At 42.4% G+C, this 20656-nt stretch overlaps 1 protein-coding gene across 2 annotated transcripts in view; it reads left to right on the forward strand.

The window, feature by feature from the left end:
- Positions 1–20656, forward strand: part of PTPN13 (protein tyrosine phosphatase non-receptor type 13) — a 184379-nt gene that overhangs the window by 66288 nt on the left and 97435 nt on the right. For both annotated transcript variants that reach the window (XM_074950546.1, XM_074950545.1), the window contains 2 exons: positions 3873–4058; positions 7181–7274. In XM_074950546.1, the coding sequence (XP_074806647.1) occupies positions 3873–4058; positions 7181–7274 (280 nt within the window). The remainder of the gene's footprint in view (positions 1–3872; positions 4059–7180; positions 7275–20656) is intronic.

A 20656-nucleotide genomic window follows, 5' to 3' on the forward strand; every position in this document is an offset into this window, starting at 1 on the left:
AGTGTTGGTTTGAAGCGGGGAAAGCACTGGCATTGTCTTCCACTTTGAAGTTATGTGAAGTCAACTTTGCCCTTATGTCTCCCAATGAACCACAGGTGTTTGAGGCTTATAAAAAACAACTTGCTTGTATATCATGCTGTGAATCTATCAGAAGAAAAATCGTATATCTGTTTTATTAAGGGATTCTAAAGTGGGTTGCTTTTTGTTTGTCATATTGAAATTTCTTTAATGCTGTATAGTAAAAAAGTATTTGTGATTTACTTAAAAAGATACTAACCCACTGTGCTCCATTTGGCCCGAATATAATTTCTGTGAGCCTAAGGTAGGCATGTTTGGGTGAATTCATTACATGACTGCCTCTGAAGGGAGAGTACTTGTTGAGAATAGGGAGTAGACTTCTTTGCTGTTGACTTGCCAGCATCTTCAGACACAGTTATGGCCTGGTTAGAGCTTAACCTCATTGCTCAATTTGATTATCTCGTATACAGTATGTGCACCTGTCAGAACTCCTTCAGTCAGGTTTGGGAGGATTTACTCTTTAGCATTTGACTCATCTTCTTCCAGAGCTCTTTCATCTTAGGAAACAAAAAATAAAACAAACAAAAAAAACCCACACAACAACTACACTTTAAGTCAATAGCTGAAATGGTTGGAGGAGACTGAAAAATTAGGAGTCTGTATCCAGAAAGTACATTCAGTGATGAGGTAGGGATATGCAGATATTATACGTTTGGCCTGACTCCTGCTCAGATGTGGGTGAAAAAACAGGTTTCAGCACAAAACTTACTCAGCTGCTAAAAGATGTATTATTATTACTATTAATTAAATGGAGAAAGCTGTTGATACAGTGTTATGAAGAAATAAAGGGAGAGATTTTCAAAGGCAGTGAGGGCAGTTACTCCTTTGATTATGATTCAAGCACTGACGTATTTCAGCCCTAATAGCTGAATTTTTGGGAAAAACTAGCTATTGAACATAGGGATTTATAATGAATGCTTTCATTACTGTAACTGTATTGTGGCTTTGGTGATGATATAACCTAAAAAAGAGAACCTACAATTTTAAAAACCATTATTTCCTCCCAAAACCAAAGAGTTATCTAGTTGCATGCAGGCATCATTTGGTTAGAATGGAAAAACAAAGCATGCTCTGAAGAGTTTCATCCAGAAATTCATTATGCTGTGCTAACGGACTCTTTGGGTGGTTACAGATTGTCATTGACTTCTTCATTCAAAGCACATGCTTCTGGCGTTTACAAAGTGTCATCTCTTTCATGATAGTATCGATATATTCTGTAACTACTAGGATATTTTTAGAAAAATGTATTCCTTCAATATTATTTATATAACCATAGCACCTTGAGATGCCAACAGAGATCATGGCTGCATTGTAGTAGGTGAGTTCCATAATAAGAGTCAGTCCCCATTCCGAAGAATTAACACTTTAAATAGACAAGACTGACAAAAATGTGAGAGTATTATGAACCCCATTTTACCTAGGGCAAACTGAGACACAGAGAGAGACTGTAACTTGCCCAATGTCATCCTGCTAGTTTGTGGCAGACCTGGAATTGATTCCCAATCCTGTGCCTTAACCATGAGATCAAAGACCAATTATTATTATTTATTATTTGTATTACGGTCATGCCCTAGAGCCCATGGACCGTGACCCCATTGTGCTAGACATTGTACAAACATAGGACAAAAAGACCATCCCTGCTCTGAGGGGCTTGCGATTCTTTCCTTCATTCTGTACGTTAAAGGTAAGGGCCAGATTGTGGCTGACCCCATGTAGGTGTACAAGTTGGGGGAAGAGGATACAAAGATCTCCCTGCTCTTTTGGGCTCCACTTCTGGCACTACGCCCAATCCCCGGTCCTGCTTGATGGTCAGGATTTGAAGAGTCCTAGTGTGGGTAATGACACTAGATTCCATAAAGGGAAAGACTGTGACTGTACTCCTGCATACGCAGCGTCCAGCAGAACAGGGATTATATGGGAGAGAGCAAACTGTGCTCATTAAAAGGATGGATCATCTGCTCCCATATGCCTGAGGGGGTGTGCGTTGCTACACAGCAGTTCTGTAACCCCTGGCTCAGCCCTGGCTGTGGCTTTATAATATACCCCTACTATAGACTGCTTTTTTCTTTGTCTCATGTGTGTGTATGTGTAATATCAGTATAGATTGCAGAATGTTTTTGTAATGGGGAAAGTGTTGTGGGCTTTTCCCTTTTCCTTCATTCTCAAAATCAGCTGACCTGCTCTACTTTATAATCTGAAGAAACGGGAGAAAGAGGGGGGTGGAATCACCCTGAGGCAGAGACCAGGTATGGATAATTTCAGCCCAAAAGGTGAATGTTTTAGAAAGTTACGAGCTACTGAAGACAGAAAGGTACAATGGAAACATGGAGGGAATTGGCTATAGCTGTTGTGAGCACTTCAGCTACTTTAAAAAGAAAATCAACTGTTGTCACCCTAGAATAGATCAACTTTCATCTGGTGGATTTATCTTACCCTACTGTAAGTATGTGGTAAGTGCTAGTAGCTAACATTCCAGTAGAGCTCAAAGGTCTAGCTTTATAAAAAGTTAAAATACTTAAATCTTCACCATTTAATTTGTCTTTAATCCTGGAAGCTTTTCCATTGTAACACAGATGTAAGATGTACAATTTATAAATCTTTGTTGATGTTCTTAGCTGATGGATATGTTGTTTTAGGTTCTTTGCTGTGTATCAGGTTTCATGCAAGAATGATTTCTGTGATTTGAGAGAGAGAGAGAAAAACTGTTCCCATAAAAAAAAGTATTGAAAGACAATAGTGCCTATTAGTGTGTATATGGTAAAAGCCTATATTAATGCTGTATGTTAAATGAGGCTGATGCTGAACAAATTTTTATAGTAAGCTTAAAAATAAATGGAAAGAAATACTGTGAAACTTAATGTGCTCAGTAAAGAACAACACACGACAGGGCATGTATTTCTTTGATAACCGCCCACCTTGGGTGCGTAGTGAGACACAGTGCTGAAGGCCAAGTGTCTGCAGTATCTGGGAAGTGGTGTTATCACTGACTACTGCATAGCTTGGAGTGTTATTCCACTTAGAATATGATAGGATTGACTGTTTGGATGGGAAGAAATTAAGGCTAAGTAGTTCCCAACCCTATGGGTGTTGTCCCATAATTGCAGGGCTTCACTTATTTAGCCAATTACTTTGCTCCCTGAGACCTTACCCTTTTCTAATAATATCTAAAAACTTTTCTGGAATCTGGAAAGAATTTTTAAATATTTGATAATCTTGATAATAAATGCCATCTCCAATATAATTGCTAGCCATAAGGGACTTGGCGAGTCAATCCTACACCTTTCTGGAATATGCAAGTACAAATCCAGTTGAAGTAAAATCTTGGACTAGCTAAAGGATTATAGAAGCCTTTTTAGTATACTTGTCAGATCTCATCAGCAAGTTCCTGCAAATACTGTCTCCAGGCCCCTTATGGTTAGCAGTTACAATGAATATAGCTATTATTCAAGACTGTCTGTGTTTTAAAAATATTAATTAGCCGTAATGTCCTTGGTAGGCAAGTATTATTAAACTCGGTTTACAGATTGTGTGAATAGCCCAAGATGAAACAGGCTAGTGACAGAGCCAGCATTTAAATCTAGGATCCTGAATTGCAGTCCCCTGGATAACCACTAGATCATACTGCTTTCCCTACCAATGAGTTGTGTTTGAGATGGAGCATATCAGGTGGAATTTTCAGAAGTACCAAAATGAATTAGTATTGAAGCTTTAGAAAATCAATCCATTTGCATATGTGTTTGATAGATATTTAAGTGTTGTTGTTTTTTTTTATTCCTCCTCTCCTTTGTAATCAGCCTATCAAGCTTGGGGATCACCTAAACAGCATACTGCTTGGCATGTGTGAAGATGTCATTTATGCCCGTGTGTCTGTACGAACGGTTCTGGATGCCTGCAGTGCCCACATAAGGAACAGTAATTGTGCACCTTCTTTCTCATATGTGAAACAGTTGGTTAAACTGGTTCTGGGAAGCCTCTCTGGGGTAAGTGTTTACAAGCAGTTGAGCAATAACTGAGAATTGCAAAAACATAGTGAAGAAATTGGTTCAAAGTCTCTCTCCAACCAGTCTTGCTTCTTGTTTGTAATTTTTCCCAACTTATATTAAAGGGACACTCAGTCTAAAAATTACACTTCTGTCTGAATGTATTTTACCTGCTTTTATCACAAGCGGCACCAGAAAGAGCAATTACTGAAAGATTATCGGAAAACATTGTGTTCTCTAATTTTTGTTAGTTTACTTTATACATTTGGCAACACTATATATCGTCAGTTTTGCAGTTTCCCTGGTAAGGTCAGTTTCTCGTTGTGTTGGGTCTTCCACACAGTAATGGGGAGACACATTTTTTTAAAAATAGGAAATTGTGATTATAAAAAACAAAAATTTGAATAGATGCTATGGGGCAGGTGTTGAACACACTTGTTTTAGCTAACTGGATTTCGCATATGCTTTTTAAATTCTGTTATGGACAGTTGTTTATTGAAGGAAATAAGGGAATCTGTCACCAGACTTCTGAGTTCTTCTGTGATTCTACCCAGCTGTCAGCCATTATTACTGACAGGGAATTCATATTATTATGACACACGCACTTGCTATTTTCATATGTAAAAGAAACTACATTAATTTATCTCACAAAGTTACCATTCCTGACGGGCAACCTCTCCCTTCGCTACAATGTTACAACATATTCATGGGCTGGTTAAATAATTTTAGGACTCTGAATAGAAATGGAACTTACTAACCGTTAATGGTGCCAAACAGTACTTCTCCCAGTATTTTTCATTTATAAATTATCTCTAATGGCAATCAGACAACTCAAGCAAAGTATTTCTACAGAATTGCTGGACCATAGGTCTTGGATACTGTGGTTCTGATTCACTGCTATGTTACTACAGTATTATACTGCTTCAACCCTTTGGAACTCAATGAGTTATTACACTGGTGTAAAAATGGCTCCCTGGACACATGCCACCAGTATGATCACAGAAAAGTACATTGCTTGACATCCTGTTTCTTGTGATGGGAGAGTCCAGTGCTGTCAGGGCCTTTCTAATCTGGTTGGTAAATTGCTGCATGAAGAGATACGACTCTGGCTCAGTTGAATCTCCAGCCATCACTGATTCCATACCCACGGGCCCTCCAGAGAGTGTGCTGTGGGGCATACTCTGGTCTCGGTCAGCCTAAGCATGGCAGCTGAGTCTATCTCTCGCCAGTGATCATCAATGTGGTATCTGCGCTCCTCCATGGTAACTCAATGTAGCTGTTCTTCTACAATGCAGAGCAAGAGGCAGTAATTGAGACAATCAGGCCCCAGCAAATTCAGAGCTTTTAAAATAGGGTTGGACTGTGACCTAGATAGAGAAGAACCAGTAGAGTGCAGAGCACTAGTGTGAGTGGTCTTGTATGATGTCTCTTTCTTAGCAGGTGAGTTGATCTGTGTTGATCAGTCTTAATTGCCATATGGCTTTTATAGTCAGTCCTAGCTAATAGTGCATTAGAGTAGCATTAGCCTGGAGGCAACAAAGATGTAAATGACTTTCACCAGCCCTTTATCTTGGCCAGCATCGGTGGAGAAGATAGTAGTGGCTGAAAATGCTTATCTGGAAGTTCCAGGATCAAAGGTGAATCCATCAAAAGCCGGTTTGTGCACCATCTTAATAAGTGGGAGGGGTGTTAAAAAAAACTTCAGTTGAGGTGTTGCTTGTTGAGATTCTGCTAGTTCTTGTGTTTCCCTCTACCAATCAACATCACCTATGTTTTGCCTGAACAGAGTCTTAGCCAGCTATCTTTCATCCATCTCCCTGTTTCACCAAGTCATTGGAATATCTGAGACTACACTGTTCACACTAAGCAAGAAAGGAAAATAGAACCGGGTATCATCAGAATGTTGGTGACCTTGTGGTGCAGTTGTTTTCTTTATGCATTGGGCTAGTCTTCACTCCCCAGTTTCATTCCAGTGTACGCAAATAGGTCCCGTTGCTGTTTGTTTCTGTACATATCTTTTGAAAAGTTGACTTAATGATGTACATACACTATTTATTTATATATGGAAACTATGCTGCTCTTGCTCAGGATTATATAGAGCATCCAGTTTAGAAGTGTGTTCCTGTACATATCTGTTGACCCTGATTAGGCATTGTTGTACTGTAAATGTTTCCTCTTGAACTGTATAGGAAATCATCCATTGAAATGTAAAACATTTTAAAATGTCATTGGGTGCATTTACTTTTTAAAATATTTTGTAAAGGGTGAGTGGGGAGATCACTGATTGAATCTATTTAATATTAGTTGGGGTGCATTGTAATTGTACTAGATAGAAAGTAGTTTGATTTTTCACAAGCTTCAATGCTAATTCCTTAGTTAGTTTCTAATTTACAGAAAGGCTAGGGTAAAAATTATCAGTGCAATTTATAGAGATTCTTTGAATTATATGTGTGCAAGTATCCAGAATCAGATAAATATATGTATTGAATTAACTTTTTTTTTAAAAGTGTGGAAGTTGCGATAAAATATCTCAAGAGTTGGAATTTCCTTTTTTGTTCTTTGAATTATGGAAACACTGAAGGAAACATTTTTCTGAAATTATTAAAGCTACTGTATGGGCATCCAACATAGCTACTGTGGGTACCAGCCTAAAATATCATCCATAAGCTTGCATTTAATAGTAGGTACAAACCATAACGTGGCAACCCTGAAAATGCACATCATGGAATATCTAAAGCTATTTTAATTCTTCTAGTTCCAATTTACTGTAATAGAACATATTTATGTTGTAGATTTATGGAGTTATTTTCTGTTTATTTGGGGGGGAAAGTATGCCAAACATGTATTGAACAAATATTACTAAAGTGATACTAATAAGGGAAGGGTTCCTAAAAGATAACCCTGGGGGAAATCCAAATTGATAATCCCAATTCAGTGAAGAAATTCTGAATTTCCACAGACAACCTAATGTAAATATTGGATATTACTTCTGTTGAACGTTTATTTGCCTGAGAAAGGCAATGTCCTGCTAAATATGCTAGCCTTTTGTCCTGAAATATCCAGACTTCATGCTAACGTGGTCTTTTCAGAACACTTGACTTTGTATTACTGCCTGTTTACAGGTCGATCAGCTTTCCTGCAATGGAGAAAGAAAATTACAGACAGACAGAAGCCAGGCCATTCGGGATAGGCTGAGAGGGAAGGGACTTCCCACAGGTAAATGCTCCTTGGTGGTCAAGATGATGAAAGCCTTGTGGAAGAAATCTAGGATTCTTAGCCAGCCAAATGACTGTCCCATTGATAGCAGGTGAATAAGAATTGTGTAGAACATAATTTTTAAAGACATGCAATCAAACTGTGTGTTGAGCTTGGGCTCACTCACATGCCAGATATCTAGAGTGAGATATTTGATAAAGAATAATTAACCACTGGAACAATTTACCAATTCGCCATCACCTGAAATCTTTAAATCAAGACTAGATGTCTTCTAAAAATTATGTTCTAGGTCAACCAGAAATTATGGGTTTGAACCAGGACTCATATTTTTCCTGCATCGTACAGGAGTCCAGACTAAATTATCATAATGGTCTATTCTCGCCTAAAAATACATGCATGCAAATGTAGTATCTCGCTACCAGCAGTTGCTACTCACTTCTCAAACAGGGAATAGACACAATTGCTTAGATTTATCATTGCACAGAAGGTACATAGGGTGTTCAACTCTTCACATGTTACTGTCAGTCTTTGCCCATCTGCCACTACCAAACAGGGTACAAAAGTATTTTACTCTCTGTTGTTCAGCTCTTATATATTTTACTTTTGTGTTGTTTAAAAAACATAGTAGCCTGGAAGGGATTACAAGCATCAAGATAGCTACTAGGATCGCCAGTAGTGCTAGAAACCACAAAGAAGGCAAAACTAGGCAGGACCATGGCCCTGCAACCATTCTGTACTGACTGGAGCTTCAGGGCTAGGTGCTGAGAGGGAATGGTAGGCTGCTCTTCCAAAGAAGTTTCTCTTAAGAGCCCTCCTTTGCTGATTTTTTTTCCTGCTGTCCTCTATCGGCAGTATGCCTTTAGGAACAGTTGATGATGCAGTATCCCTTCTTTCTCACTCTCGCGCGTGCCCTACTGTCACTGGTTTCTACAGCCATAATATAGTACTGTACTTAGTACCTTAGTTTTTTTGCAGCATTTGTTTGTTTCCCTACCACCACAAGAAATATAATTGTCCTTAACTTAAAATCTCTTCTTCTCAAGTGAGTGTGTATTTCCTATTTGTTTGGATTGTTTCTTTTTGTTCATATACACACAACTTATAAGACTGTCTTTAGCAGAAGTAATTTTATGTCTTTACAGTCTTAAGCTTTGTTGTTAACATAGTTATATTTGGGTTTTACTGCTTAACTTCAGAGATTGGTACTATAACAAGCCATCTTGTTATAGCATCTTCATGGGTTTCTGGCTCAGTTCTAGTGTGCAATAGTATCTGTTTAATTTCTAGCATGTCCTCTCTCTAGGGAAAATGCCTTGTATTTGCAGGGGAAGGATGAGATAATCTAACAGGTGTTTTCCCACTGTAACCTGTGTGATTTATTTGTAAAACAACATAGGACAGGATATTCTTCCGCTTACCCTGCTTTCTCTGCATCACTTGGTACATATGATACCTGCTCCTCTGAACTTGTTGAGAAGGGAATTTTTAAAAAAATATTTACTCAGAAAGTTAAGCTGAAATGCAGCATCTGGCTCCCTGAGGTTCTGCAGAGTTAAAGGTTTGGCTGGCCACTTGGCCCTCACTTGGCTTCATACCCTGCGTTGTACGCTCCAAGATGCCAAAAATAACAGGATTCTTTTAGTGCTGATTTATCTTGCGGTCTCCTGGAGTGAAGAAGAGTGTTCATTAGGATTTCCTTGAGGTGGAAGAGTCGACGTTACACAGCCACTCTCTGTAAGCAAGCTCACCACCCTCAAGTTGGTAAGGGACTCTTGATCCAAGTCAGTACTCCTCTTCTGTGCCATGTCCCCCTATCCAGGGGATGTCATATTGTCTAATGAGCCCATGCTATTTACATCCCCACACGCACCAAGTGCATGTAGTGCTTTATGGAAGGTGCTGGACTGACAGCCCTGGAAACTAAAGTCCTCTATCCACAGAGCAAGTACATCATGGTAGCAGCAGGTACTGTGGTGATAAGGCTCATATAAGAACCTGGTTAAATAGAAAGTAGTGTATAGTCCTCACTTAACGTACCTCAACCTGAGAAGGAGGAGTGACAATGTGATTCAGTGACTATGTCCTTTCAGTCCTTGCCCTTCTGTAAGATCTCCACCAGCAATGCAATTGTAGGGATTTTTGTGATATGGATGTGGGATGAGAGGTGGTTGAGACTTCCAGTATATTTCATATAGACCACCAGCCAGCTTTCAGATGGACCAGGTTTGAGCCAGTTATACGTAGGTGATGAAATGCTCACTGTCTCATTATAATTCCCTGGAGCCATTCCATTATGCAAAGACCTAAAGTGTTGTTCATCCTTCCCAAGATTACAAAATACCCACCTCTCAAACCACAACACAGAAAGAGAGAAAAGAAGCTTTCTGAAAAAAGAGTGAATGAAAGAGAAGAGAAGATAGGAAAAAATGAATAAGCAAAAGAAGTGGAACCATCCTTTGGCTCCCATACGTTCAGATGACAAGCACTTAGAATGCTTTGGGTGCTGTATAAATGCTTGACATCATTTTGAATGTCCAGGCGTCACTGTTGTAGAATGAGCAAAATCCATTCACCTCCCTCAAAATCTGACTCTCAAAGGATTAATTCAAGAAATAGTTCTTGTGTGTCTCTTTCCCCTCTCTGGCCAGATGGTGCTATCAACTTGTGAGAGTGTATTTCAGCTACCAAACCCACTTCTGTGCTAGGCTGGTGTTATATGGATAAGGTTCCCCCTGGCTATAAAAACTTTTACTCCTGGGGGGATTCTGCGTGACTGTACACCAGCAGAAAATGCCCCATCCCTCCCGCCCCACCCCCCGCAGAATTCCTGTGCTTCCCTGCAGAAAATGGCAGGGAACCAAAGGGGAGCTGCGTGTCGGGGGTGGGGGGGCTCTGATGGGTTCCCACTTGGAACCAGGGTACCACTGAGCCCACCTGACCCACCAGCCTGAGCTCCCTTTACACTGTACTGCTGTGATAGGCTCTCAGTCCCCTTCCAGCGCACATACAGGTGGAGACACACCCAGCTGCACCTTCACACAGATGTTGAGAACCGCTCTGCATGGGAAGGCTCAGCTAAGGAACTGCCCAGTTACTCAAGTGCACACACCCCTTTGAAGGGTCAACCCAAAATTATACTGTCTTGCACTGCACAGAGAACTGTGCAGCGTAAGCTCATGAAATTTGCTCCCTCTCTCTGTTCTGTCCTTGTTTCTCAGGTGTTTCCAGCACTCTTCTCAGGTGGGGAGTCAGTGAAGAAGAACCATGATGATGTCACTCCCCAGTCTTAAATAGCTTTTGCATATGGTGGGTACCCTTTGTCTCCAGGCTTAGTTGGTTCCCATGCCTTTCCGTGGAAAAACACTGGTATTCCAAGATGGAGTCCAGGGCCGGGTGACTTGGTCACATGTCCCTGTAGGGCCACAGCAGCTATGTCTAGGAGGCTGTTTGTAGCATCCTCAGGAAGGCTCACTGATGGGAGATTAGCATCTTCTAAGACCTATTGTTCTCCCTAATGGCCCTTACCAGCTAGCCATCTAGACTGAGTGCATTCTGCCTGGTGGGCGTTCTCCAGGTCTAAACACATTTGTAATAGATACATAGACAATATTCCTAACTTCATGATCCTTGCATACAAATAGGATAATCATATTCAGTAAATCCTAACCTTTTCAATGACATCTCACATGACTTATCTTCTATAAAATATGTCATCGTTATGCCATAATCATATCATAACAATATCTCTGTGAAGAATATGGGGCGTAGTGTCATAGAGGTGACCATGGGCTCAGTTTTTTGGGGGGATTGCCCCCCCCCCAAACAGAGGTGAGGCATGGTAGGCACACAGGGTTACATGCCACTGCCCTCCCCCCGCCCCTCATTTCTGCAAGCACGGAGCTGCCCAGCTGGAGGAGGCTGTCTCTCAGCTCTGCTGACTGAGCAGCTGAATGCCACCTCCTGAGTCCTAGTGCCAGTCATGCTCCCCTTCTGTGTGCTGGGAGCCTTCCTGTTTTCTGTGCAACAGTGAGTGCCTGGGGCGGAGCTGGGTAAGTGGGGGAGGAAGAGCCAGTGGGGAAGGAAGGGGGGTGGAATAGGGCAGGGGGAAGGGAATGTGGGAGTGAGGGGAGGGGGATGGAGAAGAATAGGGGAAGCGGGAGCCCAGCATGCGGCATCCCCTCAGCAGCAGCTGGGGCTCCCCCGTTAAGTAGGCCCATTGAACCCTCACCCTGACAAGCCCCACCTCCCCCCACCTAGACCCCTCTGACGAGCCCCTCATACCCAGACCCCACTGATCCTCAACCAGCTGCACCTGGACCCCCACCCATCAAGCCCCACTCCCCCAACACCTGGACCCGCCCTATTAAGCCCCCCACACCCAGACCCTGCCTGCTGAGCCCCAACCACCTTCTCCTGGATCCCCTGCAGAGTCCCACTGTCCCTGCACCTGGAACCCGCCAACGAGCCCCTGTGCATCCAGATCTCCCACTGAGCCGCCCACACCCAGATTGCCCCCCACAGAAACCTGGATCTCCCCACACTAAGCCCTTCCACACTTGGATCCCGCTTGGCTGAGCCTGGCCATTCACACTAGCACAGAGAGGCAGGGCCCCGGGCTGTTTCTGGGGCAGGCCCAGCCCTTACACTGTGTCAATGCCCCCAAAAAACTGAGCCCATGGTCACCCCATGACACTACGCCCCATATTCTTCACAGAGATATTGTTATGATTATGGCATAACTGCCGAGTCCCTGCAGGGCCATCCCTACCCATACGCAAAGCACGCAGCTGCGTAGGGCACCAGGAAACTTGGGGCACCACATTTCCTGGTGCCCTGCGCAGCTGCGTGCTGCTCCAGCCCCTGCTCCGCCTCTTCCCCATGGCCCCTGCCCCTGCTCCGCTCCCCTGAGGACTCCAGCAGTGGTCGAGCCTGCACTCACTGATGGTGGTAAGTGGAGCGACCCGGCCTCAGCCCGCTCTGCTGGTGAATGCTGAGGGGCGGTTCCCCCCTGCCCACCAGCCCCCTCCCCCGCGGAGGCCTGGGGCTCATCTTTTCCCCCCCTACCCCCGTGGAGGCTTGGGGCACCAAAATGGCTAGGGACGGCCCTAAGTCCCTGTACTGAGGAAGGTGGGGGCTTCAGGGTGATCTCCCATCTCAATGCAGTCAGGGGCCTGTGCTCCCCACTGCCATGCTGGAGCCACATTTATTTCTTGACAAATAAAATTTGCAGAATTTTAAAATATTGTGCCCATAATTTTTAATTTTTTGGCCAGAATTCCCTCAGACGTAAAAAACAAAATAACTGTGTTCTTACTATATTAAGTCCTTTTTCCTTCCCTGTCTTTTAAGAGACGAACCCAGATTCCTTTCTTTTCTCCGTCTGTTGGCTGCTTGTCCTGCTCCCACGCTGGTTTTCCTGCCTGGTCCACATTGTGTTCAAATCTTGAGTAATCTTTTTCTTCTGCCTACGGTGCATGCCCTCCAGATTCCCAGTGTCTTCTCCCGATCCTTCACCTCCTGGTGCTAGCTTTCAGTTCTGTTCTTCAATACATCTTGCTCTCAACACCATCTTCCAATTTACAGGTTCTCCTTCTCTTTGGTAGCTGCTGTACCTGATTCCCACCGTATTCAGTTCCTGGGGAATACGGAATCAGGATAGTAACCCTGAATGAGAATAATTCTCGGTTCCAATTTGGCATTTAACCATTTAAAAACTAGCAAGGAGCAAATAGAGATGATTATACAGTAACTTACTGAGTGACAACCAGACTGCAGTAGACTCCAGAGAATTTATACCTTTGGTATTTCTATTTTTATAGCTATGTTCCTTGTGGTGGTTAGATGTTGCTTGTAATTATTAGAATTGGGAGCACTGGCTGTTGGGAGTCTGAAAGGACAGGAAACAGGAAGGAGAGGGGAGGAGTTGAGAGGCTGGGAGAGAGTGCTACAGAGGGTGCAGCAGCAGCTTGGAAAAGAGGTTTCCACTTTGAAAATAAAGTCCTGTTGAAGCTTGTTAGTACCTTGACTGGTCGATACAACAGTTCCTATCATTGATACTAATTCTGTCAATATCAGTGTAGCTCAGCTTCATAGAATCATAGAATATCAGGGTTGGAAGGGACCTCAGGAGGTCATCTAGTCCAACCCCCTGCTCAAAGCAGGACCCATCCCCAATTAAATCATCCCAGCCAGGGCTTTGTCAAGCCTGACCTTAAAAACTTCTAAGGAAGGAGATTCTACCACCTCCCTAGGTAACGCATTCCAGTGTTTCACCACCCTCCTAGTGAAAAAGTTTTTCCTAATATCCAACCTAAACCTCCCCCACTGCAACTTGAGACCATTACTCCTTGTCCTGTCATCTACCACTGAGAATAGTCTAGAACCATCCTCTTTGGAACCACCTCTCAGGTAGTTGAAAGCAGCTATCAAATCCCCCCTCATTCTTCTCTTCTGCAGACTAAACAATCCCAGTTCCCTCAGCCTCTCCTCATAAGTCATGTGTTCCAGACCCCTAATCATTTTTGTTGCCCTTCGCTGGACTCTCTCCAATTTATCCACATCCTTCTTGTAGTGTGGGGCCCAAAACTGGACACAGTACTCCAGATGAGGCCTCACGAATGTCGAATAGAGGGAAACGATCACGTCCCTCGATCTGCTCGCTATGCCCCTACTTATACATCCCAAAATGCAATTGGCCTTCTTGGCAACAAGGGCACACTGCTGACTCATATCCAGCTTCTCGTCCACTGTAACCCCTAGGTCCTTTTCCGCAGAACTGCTGCCTAGCCATTCGGTCCCTAGTCTGTAGCTGTGCATTGGGTTCTTCCGTCCTAAGTGCAGGACTCTACACTTGTCCTTGTTGAACCTCATCAGATTTCTTTTAGCCCAATCCTCCAATTTGTCCAGGTCCCTCTGTATCCTATCTCTGCCCTCCAACGTATCTACCACTCCTCCCAGTTTAGTATCATCCGCAAATTTGCTAAGAGTGCAATCCACACCATCCTCCAGATCATTTATGAAGATATTGAACAAAACTGGCCCCAGGACTGACCCCTGGGGCACTCCACTTGACACCGGCTGCCAACTAGACATGGAGCCATTGATCACTACCCGTTGAGCCCGACAATCTAACCAACTTTCTACCCACCTTATAGTACATTCATCCAGCCCATACTTCTTTAACTTGCTGACAAGAATACTGTGGGAGACCATGTCAAAAGCTTTGCTCAAGTCAAGAAACAATACATCCACTGCTTTCCCTTCATCCACAGAATCAGTAATCTCATCATAGAAGGCGATTAGATTAGTCAGGCATGACCTTCCCTTGGTGAATCCATGCTGACTGTTCCTGATCACTTTACTCTCGTCTAAGTGCTTCAGGATTGATTCCTTGAGGACCTGCTCCATGATTTTTCCAGGGACTGAGGTGAGGCTGACTGGCCTGTAGTTCCCAGGATCCTCCTCCTTCCCTTTTTTAAAGATTGGCACTACATTAGCCTTTTTCCAGTCATCCGGGACTTCCCCCGTTCGCCACGAGTTTTCAAAGATAATGGCCAATGGCTCTGCAATCACATCCGCCAATTCCTTTAGCACTCTCGGATGCAACTCGTCCGGCCCCATGGACTTGTGCTCGTCCAGCTTTTCTAAATAGTCCCTAACCACCTCTTTCTCCACAGAGGGCTGGCCATCTACTCCCCATGTTGCGATGCCCAGCGCAGCAGTCTGGGAGCTGTCCTTGTTAGTGAAGACAGAGGCAAAAAAAGCATTGAGCACATTAGCTTTTTCCACATCCTCTGTCACTAGTTTGCCTCCCTCATTCAGTAAGGGGCCCACACTTTCCTTGGCTTTCTTCTTGTTGCCAACATACCTGAAGAAACCCTTCTTGTTACTCTTGACATCTCTTGCTAGCTGCAGCTCCAGGTGCGATTTGGCCCTACTGATTTCATTCCTACATGCCCGAGCAATATTTTTATACTCTTCCCTGGTCATATGTCCAACCTTCCACTTCTTGTAAGCTTCTTTTTTATGTTTAAGATCCGCTAGGATTTCACCATTAAGCCAAGCTGGTCGCCTGCCATATTTACTATTCTTTCGACTCATCGGGATGGTTTGTCCCTGTAACCTCAACAGGGATTCCTTGAAATACAGCCAGCTCTCCTGGACTCCTTTCGCCTTCATGTTAGTCCCCCAGGGGATCCTACCCATCTGCTCCCTGAGGGAGTCAAAGTCTGCTTTCCTGAAGTCCAGGGTCCGTATCCTGCTGTTTACCTTTCTTCCCTGTGTCAGGATCCTGAACTCGACCATCTCATGGTCACTGCCTCCCAGATTCCCATCCACTTTTGCTTCCCCCACTAATTCTTCCCTGTTTGTGAGCCGGAGGTCAAGAAAAGCTCCCCCCCTAGTTGGCTCGTCTAGTACTTGCACCAGGAAATTGTCCCCTACGCTTTCCAAAAACTTCCTGGATTGTCTATGCACCGCTGTATTGCTCTCCCAGCAAATATCAGGAAAATTAAAGTCACCCATGAGAACCAGGGCGTGCGATCTAGTAGCTTCTGCGAGTTGCCGGAAGAAAGCCTCATCCACCTCATCCCCCTGATCCGGGGGTAGATCCTTTAAGGGTAGAGCTTCCAGCCTCTGGCAAAGCAAGTACTTGAATTTAGTACCAATTACATTAATGATAGTCCTGGAGTGAGGAACTTTGAGTAGAAAGCCAATATACAAATGTGCTTTAGAAAAGTAAATAAAGGACAATGTTGTCCTATCTCTTTTTTATATTATACAGTTTATCATTTATGTGGACTTGAGACTGAATTGTTCAGTGTGGAAGTCATTAGGAAAATTTGTCACACATGGAACTAATATAATATATAGATGTGTCACAAGGTATACACTATCAGCTTGAGAATGCTGAAGTGTTGTTATGCACAAATAACTAATTTCTGTTTCCAAAAACGGAATTCATGAATTAGTAGATTGACGTGCTGAATTGAGAAATATGCTTAGGTTGACATTTGTCATGTAATTTGCAGATCTTTCTGCAAAATCTTTGAAAACCATTGGCCTTCTGATGAGTTCACAAGCTAGTTTCCTCAGTTCAAATCCCAGTTGCCATGAGTTCACAAGCTAGTTTCCTCAGTTCAAATCCCAGTTGCCATGACATAATAACTACTGCTGGGCAAATATCTCAAAATATTTCCCTCTTCAGTTGTATAAATCAAATATTTTTGCACTCCTAAAATGCATAGAATGTTTTTAGCATTTTCTTTTTCTACGTTGTTACCCCTTTAAAAACAAAACAAAAAAAACTATTGCTATTTTTTTTAAAATGTGAATATTCACTCCAATAAAAAACTGAATTCACTTTACCTGGTTTGTCTTTGCTACTCTTTTAGATTCCCTGTCCATTAATATTAATATCCTAGTGAATGAATTTCTTGGCAGGGAAAGTGGGAGAAATAAACTTCAAGTAAATATTGGGAAATATCTGCAGATGAGTTTTATACTCAAAACCGTGAGTATTCATGCCATGGACCTATTTCTTGGCTGTCTGTTCAGCCACCGAGAAACCCTCTTTTCTCTTTCTTCCCATCCACAAATTTCTCCGACTTACCATTGATGTGTTTAGGATGCTAAGATCAGTGAGCTGTAGCTCACAAAAGCTTATGCTCAAATAAATTTGTTAGTCTCTAAGGTGCCACAAGTACTCCTTTTCTTTTAACTGGGGGTGGGTTATCCAGCAAACTCTCAACCCTCGACTACCCTAAGAGAATATATGGCCACTGTATAAAGTGAGCAATCATTTCTAAGGGACTCGTCAAAGTGAGCAGCCTTATCTTTGTGTGTGCCTGAATGTATTACAGTAGGGCAGGAAATGATTCAGCAGTCCTGGATGAAATCTTAGGTGTCAACACTCTCCATTGAATTGCATGCTATAATTACAAGCTGTAAAAATAGCAGATGCATCCTAAAGGTAATCATTAAAGTGTTTATAACATCAAAGGAACAAATGAGATGACATTTCTATATGAAAACTGTACTGCTTAATTAGTGGTCTCCTGATTATTTTTTTTCTTTCATTTAGCCACTCAGCAAAAACTGTCAGCAAAAGTTTGTAATGTATAGCTGTGCCTGTTTGTTCGAGAGGCAAGGAGATTTTTTTTAATAACCTGTTTTAGTTTTTATTGAGGAGAAGAAAAGGCAGCAATCAGTCTGCAAAGAAATCAAGTTACTTGGTGTCCTCCACATATTTGAACTGGCATAATTCATTCTAAACTGTTTCCTGCTAAACCCAAGTTTATTGTTTTTTAGATAACAGTAAATATGGCAGAATAGTTTATTCAGAAAATTATTCTCTGGCACTGTCATCTTTTTTTCAGCATTAAAAAACCAGAAATGTGTAGGTGGAGAATATCTTCATGAGTCTTGCAAAACAAATAGCAAGCCAGTAAAGGATTTGAAATCCAGGCCCTTTTTTCTTATTTGTGTCACAGTGGTGCTTTGAGTTCCCAGCTGAGATTCGGGTACTGTTAGGCAAACACATAGTAAGAGATGGTGCCTTCCCTGAAGATTTCAGAACCTAAATAGAGAAGGCAGACAAAAGGCAAGGGGAGAAATAGTGGCAGATATGTAAAATGACTTGGTGCTGGAACTGACCAGCTGTGTGACCTTCGTCAACTTTTGGTATCCTTGGATATCAAGAGGGAAGCGATGTGACCATTTAGGCATTAGTCCGAGAAGAGCACGTATCTCTCACATATCTCAGAGAAAAGAACAATTATCCAATTAAATTCTAGAAGGGATACTGAGAGGGCAAGTGAGGTTATAAAGCCAAAATGCTGCTTGGTGAAGTGTTAGCAGAATAAATTTCTCAGCTACACAAAATCCTGGAGTTCTTTGCTTCCTTCATAACATCTGTTCTAGTGCAAAACATGTGCAGGGCTAAAAGGTTTGCATTCTTGCCACTTTTTACTCTCAGCTCTTCAAAGGGTAATTTCTCCCAGCTCATGTTCTCTACAAGGAATGCAGGTTTCAGAGTAGCAGCCGTGTTAGTCTGTATTCACAAAAAGAAAAGGAGTACTAGTGGCACCTTAGAGACTAATTTATTTGAGCATAAGCTTTCGTGAGCTACAGCTCACTTCATTGGACGCATTCATTGGAATGCATCCAATGAAGTGAGCTGAAGCTCACGAAAGCTTATGCTCAAATAAATTGGTTAGTCTCTAAGGTGCCACTAGTACTCCTTTTCTTTTTACAAGGAATGCAGTAACTGTAATCTGTTACTTGGGATTTCTCAACAACAAAAAAAAGGGTGCGGGGTGGGGGGATGTTTCCAGCAAGCAACCCCCAGGCCACATCTGGCTCATTATCTCCTTTCTGGCTCCCAGTCTGCCCCTAAGGGACTGTAAATTCAACTTCTTTTAAGAGCTTCCCCCTCTCATTTGAGTGACTAGCTGCTTGTTTTGTGACAAGGATTTTTCTGTTTGCATCCTGCAATGATAGCTGGTCTGGGAGATCTTTTTAAACTTTAGTGTAATCACTTCCTCTTTACAGAGCTTCCAGTGCCACACTGATAGCTATGTATAGACAAAAGATGTAATCATATGCCTGAATAGGAAAATATATTTTATGTTGGCCAGAAAAAAAAAAGATAGGGTAAAGTGTTTTAAAAGGCTTGAACTAAATTCACTCAATGAGAATAAATATAGTCTGCATTCTAGAACTGTCAGATAAACTGCATTGACAGCATCCACAGTTATATAACATCTGATCAATTGCCTGTACTGCACAGTTAATGCACCGCTGGAGGCAAACTAATATATGGAGCTTGTTTAGGGCCAGAGTCTGGCACTCATGCTTGGAGGGAAATCAGTGAGACTACTTGGAGAGCATTGTTCTACTTAGTGTGAGTAAAGATGGCAGAATTTGGCCTTTCGGTAATAATTGTACCACAGAAATTTGCAAATGTGGATATCGTTGCAGGGGAGTTGCCGAGTCAATCTCACTCTTTTTTCCTAGCTCAATGACTATTCATTGTCATTCATAATGACCTAATAGTCATTGGGACAGGGAAAGCGAATGCTTATGTATCCTAGAGGTTAGGGTATTCACCTAGCATGTGGGAGACCTAAGTTCAAATCCCTTCTTTGCATCAGGCAGAGAGGGAAATTGAACCTTGGTCTCCCACCTCCCAGGTGAGTGCACTAACCTCTATGCTAAAGGTGATAAGGGAGGCTATAACCTGCTGCTCCTTCCCCCCATCCCTGGCATCTGAGTCTTCCAAGGGTAATTTGGGGGAAAGGCTGAGCGGTCTATCATACGTACTTATATGATCAACATACTTATATGGTCAACAATGTAGTACCTGAATGCCTCACAATTATTCATGTGTTGTCCCTGCAATACCACTGTGAGGTAGGGGAGTACTATCCTTCCATTTTGTGAATGGGAAACTGAGGCAGAGAGCAACTAAATGACTTATCCAAGGTCACACAAAATGTCAGTGGCAGATCAGGAAACTGAAACTAGGTTTCCAGAGTCCCAGTCCACAAATGTAACCACCAGACCATCCATCTTCCGTTTCCTGTTAATAATTTAGATTTAGGCTAAGAAGTTCACAGTAAGTGTGTCATCTTTCAGTCTACTTCAGAGGCACAAAAGTGCACAATCCTGGTCTTATCCAGCCAAATTCCATTTCTTCTCTGTGTTGGCTATTTAATCCTCATATGTGGCTTTCCCTCATAATCTTTCCAGTATTTTAAAGTGGTGATGGTGCACACAGTTAAAAGCCAAGAGTGTACAATAAATAAATAAACTTTCTCCTACAGCTAGAGTGATCAAATCACCAGGATAAAGACCATGTTAAACCAAATCCATAGTGCTGACTTAAACTGAATGGAGGGAAAAGATGTTTTATTTTATGGCAGTACTAGCCTCTGTGCTATAATAGACAGCCTACCAATTGATTAGCTGGAGAAATGGATCTGTGGCTATGAAACTGCATGAGACAGATCTGCTATGGTCCTCTAAAGAGTCTTGATATAAGTAGTTTCAAAATAGCATTTCTATAGAGGATAAGAAAAGTGACTGTCATGTGTAAGGGTCAGCATTGTCTACAGACCTAAGCAAGTGCATTCACATCTTGGTTTGGAATCCTTCTGTGGCTTTGGCCAAGTCACCTAATTTTCCCATCTGTAAAATGGGGTTAATAACTACATCGTTGTAGTGATGACTATTAAACAGCTGCTTGAAAAGAATTACATACTAGTTCAGTCAGTGCTCATTTGGAATTAGCGTGTGTATGTGGTGGGGAAGACCTTAAAGATACAGTGTGAGGAGACCAGGTGAGAATGATGGGATGAGGAACAAAAGATGAGACTAAGGAG

The sequence above is a fragment of the Natator depressus genome, chromosome 4 (assembly GCF_965152275.1).
Source record: "Natator depressus isolate rNatDep1 chromosome 4, rNatDep2.hap1, whole genome shotgun sequence".
In the NCBI taxonomy this organism is placed as follows: Eukaryota; Metazoa; Chordata; order Testudines; family Cheloniidae; genus Natator; species Natator depressus.